The sequence below is a fragment of the Misgurnus anguillicaudatus genome, chromosome 21, assembly GCF_027580225.2.
Source record: "Misgurnus anguillicaudatus chromosome 21, ASM2758022v2, whole genome shotgun sequence".
Lineage (NCBI taxonomy): Eukaryota > Metazoa > Chordata > Actinopteri > Cypriniformes > Cobitidae > Misgurnus > Misgurnus anguillicaudatus.
This window is the reverse complement of record NC_073357.2, coordinates 38,892,215-38,901,984: the sequence shown is the minus strand read 5'-3', so window position 1 is coordinate 38,901,984 and position 9,770 is coordinate 38,892,215. Positions and strand designations below refer to the sequence as shown.

Genomic DNA, 9,770 nt, shown 5'->3' with positions numbered 1-9,770 from the left:
GTATCTGTTCCGGCCCGCAGGTGGCACTGTTGACAACACACAGACATTGAAAATCGTTTTCATCAGGTAATAATAAAACGAATACTAATTCTTATAAACTGAATGCTTAATAACTTTTTACAGCTTACAGTGTCTATGTATGTTAAAATGAAATAACTTTAATCAATAAAGTGATAGGAGAAATATAGCATATAAATGCACTTGTGTTATTTAGAGTACCAATGCCAAGATTTTTCCAGGTTAAAATAGTCAGCCAGGCAACATAGAGAAAACATTAAAAAATATAAAGAAGCTACATATAAAGCTACATCAAATTAAAAAGAGATACAGGAATGCAAAAAAACCTGACACAAAATCACTGATGATCAACAAGAGACATGCAAGTAAGGAAAAAAAGAAAAAGATAAAAAGCACCAAGAGTACAGACAGATTAAAAAATAAATACAGACAAGCTGTGATGAGCATCTTTTTACGCTTTTTTAGTTGATCCCACCCAACGTTCCTCGTTCATCCATTTGTGATTCATATTCGGTTTATTCGGGAATGGGATTATTCAATTGTATATTTGATATGAGGGAGATTTAATTGTCAAAACCTGGAAAGTTAGGCAAAACATACAGTGTTGATTATCTTTGGACTATCAACAGGTAGCGCGCGTATGCAACGTATTGTTGTTTTAACTGGCAGCCATAGTCACGCCTCCGGTGTGTGCACGACACACAGAGGAAGAGGAATTTCCTCGGCATTAAGAGCTCCACAAAATGGCGAGGATTTTGCGTTAAAGGTTACAGTACTGTTTTTCATAAACCAGTCCGGTTACTGCTACTTTGTTACAGAATGTATTGCTGGGCAGTTTAAATACAAAATGCAAAGGTAAATATAAGACCATTGTCAAGTTTTCAGTGTATTGTATTATAAGATTAAGCAATAGCGTTGTTAAGAAGTATAACTCATATATTTTTAAAGCGTGAACCCTATTTATTTCGCATTGTAGTTTTACTGAATGCATGCATAACTGTTCAAAGTCCTCTCACTCACAGCAGGGACTGTGTCGAAGTTCAGCCCGGCAGGCACATTCCTGGGCTTTACCTTTCCCTCACATTAAATGCTTTGTCACTTTTACACAGTTCTTACCGTTGCGTCCACATACAGCAGGTGTATGAAGCTACATGACTCAGGTAAGTTAAAAATTAGTTTTCTTGTACTCATGATTAGTCAGATATAGTGGAGCCTGAAACATTTGATCAGGTGCTTTTTGTTGTAGGCTACATCAGGAGGAGATCGAGTGGAATGAGAAGACTGTTGGGGAATTAAAGCTGAATTAAGTTTCTGATCGAGAAAGTTACATTTTAGTAACTAACGTTATAGATCATGGACACTGCAAAGAAGCAGAAAGTGATTTATATCGCCTACCTCATCGTAGCTTTGGACATCACTTGGCTCTTCCTTCAGTTCTCCATTACACCGGTTCGTCCAACTTTCTTTTACATTTGACAACAAACTTTAAAGGGATAGTTCACCCAAAAATGAAAATTCTGTCATCATTTACTCACTCTCATGTTGTTACAAACAGGTATAAATGTCTTTCTTCTGATGAACACAAAGGAAGATATTTTGAGAAATGTTTGTAGCCAAATTGTTCGTAGACCCCATTCACTTCCATAGTATTCCTTTTTCCTACTGTAGAAGTGAATGGGGTCCACGGATGGTTTGGTTTAAAAAAATTCTCTAAATATCTTCCTTTGTGTTAATCAGAACAAAGACATTTGTATGGGTTTGTAACAACATGAGAGTGAGTGAATTTTCATTTTTGGGTGAACTATACCTTTAAATATTACCACATTTTTAGCCATTTTTCCTTTCATTCATTCAAAATAATTACAAAAATGCTCATGCATACTTTAGTATTTACAACAGAAAACTTGGGATAACATTTCTAGATTATGTGTTTTTAACTTTATATATTAAAGTATACTAAATATTACAGTATACATTTGTTACTGCATCTATACATCAATAGGGAGAGTGGGACGATTGCAACACTTTTTACATTTCCTTAAGTTTCTCAGAGACTGTTTGCATTAGAAAGCCAAGATTTTTCTACAATAAACTCACATCTATCAGCTGCTCAACCACACTGTTATAACGTGTATATATGATAATATATGTACAATTTATATTTGAAAAGACAAAGTCAAATGTTGCAACTGACCCCACAATGGGGGACAGTTGCAACATTTATTAAAATGTAATATAAAGTCTTTAACTTAATCTTTGCACTTTATTTTGTTTGTGCACAGCAGGTTAAAGTAACACATTACAAATGTAACACCAGAAACATTTAAATCAAAAATATCTAAATTATTATTCCCACATTTTAACAAAATGTTTTTCTTTTTATTTAAAATCGAGACACTGAAATTTCATAAAACAGATATATCTGAACTCAGCTGTGTGTATTTGTATATTTGCTGCTGATCTGAGAAGATGTAGAGGGACACCCCTATCTGTCACACGCTTTCTCTCTAGTGACATACTGAAAATACAAAACAAGTGGGCTACATTATGATTTTACATTTTTTATGATTTAAAAAAATCTATTTAGTTTAAAAAAAAATGGAGATACTGGACTGTTTGAAAGGATTCTTTATTAATGCATAATATTACTTTGTTATGTTATGATGAGCTTTTACATCAGTAACTTCCTATTGCAACTGTCCCTACACTGACAGCCATGATAAAACTTGCTATGCTAGCTTAACAGAATATATTAGACACATGATAGCTATACCAATTAGAAGCTGAAAAAAACACAGATTTAATTATATTACCCAAAAATGAAAAGAAAACCTCATAATTTGCTCACCCCCATTTGGTTCTAGACCTGCAGATAAAGAAGATATTAAGGTACCTAATGGCAAGCACACAGTTGATGGTACCGATTGACTTCTATAGTATTTGTTTTTCCAATTATGGTAGTCATTGGGTACCATCAAGTGTGCTGCTTACATTTATTTATTAAATATCTTCTTTTGTGTTCAACAGAATAAAGAAACTCATACAGGTTTAGAACAATACGTGCGTGGTTAAATAATGACAGATTTTTCATTTTTGGGGGACTATCTCTTTAATTTGTAAGTTATGCTTGTTGTTCTAGGTGTTAAATCACTCAGTCAGCTAGAGAGACGGAGAAGTGTTATAATAAATGGGTTATATTGCATTATATGTTGTGTGATCTTTTAAACAGTATTTGGCAAGGAGGCTTGGGTTCGACACTATTTGGTTCGGGTATCTACAGACAACAGTTGGACTGATTCAGCTGATGGGAGGTCCTATATATGGAAGGTAAGAGATCATTTCTTTTTTTCTGTGTGTGTGTGGTGGTAAGTAAGTAAAATAGAATAAACATATCTTTGATTGTGTGCACGATGAGAACACGCTTTTCTTATTTTAAAATACAACTACAGTTAAAAATACAAAATTAATACTATGTTTATATGTGTGCCTTATCAATGTGTCTGTTCTCAGATTTGCAGATGTGTTTGGAGCGCGTGCAGCTCTATCTGTGTCCTGCTTGGCATCAGTGGTTTATTTCTTACTGCTGGCAGCAGCTGACAGCACTTTTATGCTTTTTATGCACAAACTTCCTGTTGTGTTCATGCATGTATTGCCAGGTAACAAAGAAATGCCCTAATACACAATTACAAATGTTGTTATGTACACACAAAGTATATGTGAGCACTAAACTGCATGGATGTGTAGGAGCTCAAATGGTGGTGGCAGATCTGTCTGAGAAGGAGAAGCGAGCTGATGCTCTCGGGAAACTTGGTCTCTGTTTTGGCATTGGCATGATCACAGGATCATCACTGGGTGGGACCCTTAGCACACGCTTTGGGTAAGATACACTACACCACCCACACATATACAAACAACTTAAAATCCCTTAACATATAACAGACTGGGCATGTTTTTTAATGTGTGTGTGTGTGTTTGGAACTAATTTATTGTTTATGCTTGTTCTGCATAGTCTGGGGTTATGCTAGATGGGATTTCAATATTTTTTTTAGTCACTGGTATTAAACATTACTATCACTACTATCACTATAACTATTATGGTAATTACATCCTTGGCTGTGTTTGCACCACTATCGGATTTGGATAGTTTGTTTACCCTCTGGCACAGACAGTGAGAGCAAGTAAATCATGTCATTTTTAAATGTAGATCAGCACTGATCTATTGCAGTTAAACTTAAACCTCAATGATTTTGTGGTTTTATCCAGGGAAAAGTTTGCAGCATATTTTGCAGCCGTAGGGAGTTGTGTGTCTTTGCTGTTGGTGTGGAACTTCATCCCTAAACAGACAAAAATAAACACTGCGCAGGAGAGTGACAGTATGACATACAAACAAACACATAAGACACAACCACACATAGACTTGTGGTAGTAATTCATAGCTGTATTTGATCAGAATTGTATATATTATTTTGTGTATGTTTGTGTCTTTAGAAAAGGGATCATCTAAATCCGTGTTTAATTTGGGGGAGATCACCAGATTGATGAAATATCCAGGTGTTGCCAAAACATTTACAGTGAAGATTATCTCTGGGTTGCCGACAGGTGAACACGCATATTAACATATTTTTGCTGTTACTGTAACCAGTTTGTGAGTGGAGTGGACCGGAAAGCATGTCTGCTCTTAAAAGTATTTTATAATCACTCCGCTTACCATTTCCCATTCCTCGCTCACTCCTAACTTACTCCTCGCTCCGTGTTCACTCCATGGAAAATTTGCACCTCATTAACACTCCACTGTTACTCATTTTTTTATATGTGCAGAACATACATTCTGTTTAACATAAAATGCACATTTAGGAGGAAAAACATCAGCATGATTTATTAAAAAGTAGCTAATATTTTCCCAACCAATATTTTCCATGAGTCTGTTATATTAGCGATTATAATGTTACCTAGCTAACATTCATTCCCCCGGATTCACAGACAAGGTCTTAGGATAGTCATATACTAAAACCAACCCTGTATCACAAAATTATGTACCTATAGTTAAGTAAATTTGTGAGTCTTTTCCGTGACACTGAGTATACTGGGTTGCCTAAAACACATGTTTGAGCTGTGTCCTCTGAAAATAATCTTAAAATATGACAGTGCCATTGATTTGTCTCAGGATTCACACCAATAACATCTTTTTCTAAGGTGTGTTTATAAAAGATGCTTAAACATCTTAATTTAACTAAGGCCTAGTCCTGACTTTAAACATAATGGCCTGGTTTCACAGACAGGGTTTAGTTGGGGTGGGGGGGTCTTAATGGTATTTCATGCATTCTGACTTTTTAACACTGCGAGTTGGACTCCTCATTAAGGTTATTATACTTTTGTTTTTTATTAGTTTTTATTTCAATATCGTTTTCAATTTTGCTTTAAATTAAGTTTAGTTTTAGGTAGTTTCATGAATGGTTTTGTTAGTTTTAGTTTAATTTTATTTTGCAAACATATTTCTATTTAGTTTTTATTTGATTTAGTTTCAGTTATAGTTTTAGTAATTATAGTTTAGCAGCTAACAGCAGTTAGACTGTCTGACATATTTATCAGTTAACTGATGTTGCTGTCAGCCTCAGCTAACCTCACACCATAGATAATACACTTGATGTCACCTTGGGGTTCTAAGCATGCGTCAAAACCGCCGCCATCTTGGAACAGGGGTCTTGTCATAGGAAGTATCTAGGTAAAGCTGCTATCTCTGCCTGTACTTCGAATTCATGGACGATGCCAGACTTTTGTGCTGGGTATGGATGTAAGGGCTACTAGCACTATGCATTATAGTTAGAAAAAGTAGATTTTCAAAATATCAAAACTTTAATTTTTTCTGGCTAAATACATGTCTGACTGTTGAAACGAACCAAAAGAAAACCTAGAAAATCGCATTCATGGCGATTTATGGTGATTTTATTTCTGTCACACCATTGCCCGCAATGACGCTGATGCAGGGCCCCCCCGGTTTAAGATGGCAGCTCTATTTGACGCATGTTCCAATGAACTGCCGTAGCCTTGTGTACATATCTATGACCTCACACAAACATCGCAATGTCTCCGGGCAAAAAGCAATGCTGACAAGCGTAAGCTAGCACGCTTTAAGGGGGATTTATTAAACATGGATGTAGAAGAAGGTTTGGAACTGTCTGAATATGTACAGTCACTGACTATGCGGGACCGTGACAGCTATTTTTGTAAATTAACTCTGTAACAGTTAGTTCTTGTATCTTGTTCACATTGGAAACATTTTAACCAGGTTTTGGATATTTCCTAGACAACATATGAATTACTTTCGGGTGGTTTGGGCAATTTTGTCAAGACTTATTGTCTAATGTAACCTATCGCCGGGTTAATTATGATTAGCAATGTGGATTATTTTAAGAGATCATTCAAAGGATGGCACACACATCTATCGCTGCATGTTTGTTTAACATTTAAGCCAGCTAGTACGCTAAAGGTTGGCTTTTCACCTATAAAACAGAAACTTGCTGATTTGTACTAGATAAAACCAACACATCAGTACATATGCATAGATTATTTTACCTGATATGAAGTGTGCACTGCAAACACAAGCAGATTGTCTCCGTCCATTTAACCAGAATTGTCTTCTTTATTTCTGTGATGGAATGTCTGTGGGATCCGGTAAAACTTTAGTTTTGAAAAAAAAACCACACAACAAGACGACATTTTAAAGTCAAAACCTCAAACTTTTAGCGCGGTTGCTACGAGTTCTTATGTTTTGCCTCCAGCTTGAGCGGTGACGTCACAGTGACATAGGCGATTAACTCTTTCGCCGCCATTGACGAGATATCTCGTCAATCAAGAGAAAACGCTTCCCCGCCAATGACGAGTATTTCCGTCTTTCCGCAATACCGCTATTATTCACCAGGTGGCGCCCTTCCGCAACTTTTTAAACCCGGAAGTATTGCCCTATGGCGAACGCGCTCGCCAAAATAACGCTACTCCCACTCCGCTCACATGATTTTCTTGTCATTCTGTTATTGAACATATTGAAACACTTAAAAGCAGTGACATATTTAAACATTGTCTGTGTTTGTTTTGTCATTTTGTCTATTTCTGTTTAAGGTATATTTCAAGTTATGTTCTCTATCATATCCATGAACTTTTTTCAACTTCAGGCAGAGCAGAATGGCTATTTGATGGCCTACTTTGGCATTGTACAAATGGTAAAAAACACATGCACATTTGTTTTTAGTCATATACCATATGGATTGTTTTATTTTAACTGTTGTAACTATAACTTGTTTAATAAAAGTCACCATGGTTTCTCCTTGTTACAGGTGATCCAAGGTGTTGTAATTGGGCGCCTTTCTTCTAGATTTTCAGAATATTCTTTAATGCTGTTCTGTATTGGGTTGTCCAGTTTAGTAGGAATTGCAATGGTAAACATTTCACAACGCATTTATTTCAGTCATAATTTTTTTTAAAGTTTTTGCACAACAATTGTCAACAATTATAAAAAAGTTTTTATGTAACTACTCCAAAATATTGTGTGTATAATAAATATGTATATTTTTGTGTTTTAGGCTATGATGACCACTGTGTTACACTTTTGTTTAATTGTGATACCAATGATGTTCTCTCTCAGTGTCTTCAATGTTATCACAGATAGCATGTTGACCAAGAGTGTCTCTCCATCTGACACAGGTAATACACACATGCCTTACAATGTTGTCATTAAGTATAAGGCTGCCATAAATTTGCATTTCAAAACCATGTGTTTCATGTCTGTTTGGTGTATACAGGAACCATGTTAGGTCTGTGTGCATCGGTTCAGTCTCTCTTGCGAACGGTGGGCCCGACCATTGGAGGATTTCTTTATGAGACATATGGGGTGCCATCTTTCGGATACATAAAGTTTCTCATAAATGCAAGCGTCTTCACCCTTCTGCTTTTCACTGGGGGGCGCTCACAGCCCCAAAGACCATGAAATGTGAGAAGAGAGTTGTTTTTATCATGCTCACATTGTGTGAGCGATAGCAGTTTACAACATTCCATAGACATCTAATTTAATCACAAATGAGCCAACTAGTCTCAGTTTTTGTAAATACCATAGTATTTTTTGTTACTGTCAAATATAAATATTTTTTTATATTCTGATAGGTTACAAATAAACGTATTGATTTATTTTCCTTTTTAAAATAAATGTTAATATCTAAAGAGGAGTTGCCTGGCTGTGGCATACTTTTTTATTTAAAGAACCATACATTTTAAAGTAACTATTATTATAATGCTGCTTTACGAAAAACAGATATGTGTCCTTTTAATCTTATTCGTCTTAAATACAGTTGTATCTGAATGTACTGTAATGAATTTTCAATAAAAATCTGTTATTTTATTTCATTCAATTAATTATTGAATTTGTTCTGTTCTTTACAATACATATTTTTGCATCCCCCAAGTTCAACAAAGTCTTGCAAAATTAAATTTGCAGTCTTTTCGTGACCCCACATCAAATTATTGTATGGGAGGACACAATTTCACATTTGTCCTGTCTGATCTGGTGAAAATTCTGCCTCTTATTTGTCAATAATACCACGTTTTACCTCTTGAATAAAATGTGTCCACCATTGTTCATGTCTGGCTAAATAAGTCATTCCTCTAAGCATTCCTTTACAGCTAAACATTTACATTTATGTATTTGGCAGACACTTTTATCCAAAGTGACTTACATTACAAGGTTTACATTTTTATTGATGTGTGTTGGTTCAATGACCTTTTGCGGTCATGGGTTTTAAACCATACTCTTCATGTGCACACTGTAATATACATATTAATACAGATTCTGGACACCACTTCAATCATTAAACATGCAAGATGATTCCATTATTTAGCTATTTTGGATAAATGAAGTTTTATACCTCAAATTCTGTTTTCCCATGGACTCCTATAAAATGTCATTATTTTGTTTACGGTCTGGAGTGAATTAAAATATTAATTCATAATTGAACTATTGCATTAGAAAAGTGTTCTATGGACCATGTTATGGGCGTATATGCTCGGTTGTATCAGCATTATTTTGACTAATTTATTTGTGTAACTACCACAAGTCTCTTTTAAGAATGTTATGTGGACAGAGAGGGTGTGTCCTCCAATTTGCAAGATGCTTATAAGGTACTGTTTAGTATTTCAGTAGCTCATACACTTAAATCTATCAGCTAGACCGCAAAATTATTTTAAATGAACAAAAAACAAATAATTAAAATTCTTCAAGGTGAAACGAGTGCACCTTCCTCCTGTAAACATGACTCCTTCCAGCTCCGAGACTGTGCGTTAGTGACGTTCATTCATTTGCATATTGTTATGTTGTGATGGTGAGATGCGCGCGAACAGACACACAGGAGCGAGCGCGTGAGGAGCAGCTGAATGCAGACGGGAATATGAGTCGATAGTGAGAATCTTATTCCCTTTCAAGTGATTCGCATGAGTCACGAATGGATCCTTTTTTAACTCCCGGAAAGAAACTTTTTTTAATCTATTTATTATTCTTTATCTTAATATATCAAGGTGAGTAGCATGATGCTGGGCTGCTGTGTTATCCTTTTTGAGAAGTTGCTATTTTTACCAACAAACAAAATTATATAGTTTTTTTTATTATAATGCATAAATGTAACATAATTTGTTACAGGCTTGATTTGAAATGTGTGCATTGTTTAATACAGAACGTGTTACGCTGCCAAAAAATAATAATTTCCAGTCAT

The 9,770-nt window shown here is 35.3% G+C and overlaps 2 protein-coding genes across 5 annotated transcripts in view; both read left to right on the top strand.

Moving 5' to 3' along the window:
• The first annotated feature begins 709 nt into the window (after nt 1-709).
• On the top strand, nt 710-8,417 carry slc67a1 (solute carrier family 67 member 1). 2 transcript variants are annotated; one of them, XM_055206801.2, is made up of 12 exons: nt 710-873; nt 1,128-1,178; nt 1,265-1,467; nt 3,248-3,345; nt 3,529-3,674; nt 3,763-3,895; nt 4,282-4,391; nt 4,507-4,617; nt 7,135-7,235; nt 7,350-7,451; nt 7,596-7,716; nt 7,815-8,417. In XM_055206801.2, the coding sequence occupies exons 3-12, from the start codon at nt 1,372-1,374 to the stop codon at nt 7,997-7,999; spliced, it is 1,203 nt and encodes a 400-aa protein (XP_055062776.2). In that variant the 5' UTR covers nt 710-873; nt 1,128-1,178; nt 1,265-1,371; the 3' UTR covers nt 8,000-8,417. The 2 variants fall into 2 exon arrangements, with proteins under 2 accessions (XP_055062776.2, XP_055062782.2); XM_055206807.2 differs by having other exon boundaries at nt 1,041-1,178.
• A 957-nt stretch (nt 8,418-9,374) lies between these two features.
• otog (otogelin) overlaps nt 9,375-9,770 on the top strand; it is a 46,037-nt gene continuing 45,641 nt past the window's right edge. For 2 of the 3 annotated variants that reach the window (XM_055206792.2, XM_055206791.2), the window contains exon 1: nt 9,375-9,576. In XM_055206792.2, coding sequence (XP_055062767.2) covers nt 9,504-9,576 — 73 coding nt within the window. In that variant the 5' untranslated portion in view covers nt 9,375-9,503. The remainder of the gene's footprint in view (nt 9,577-9,770) is intronic. The other variant, XM_055206794.2, reaches the window with a different exon arrangement.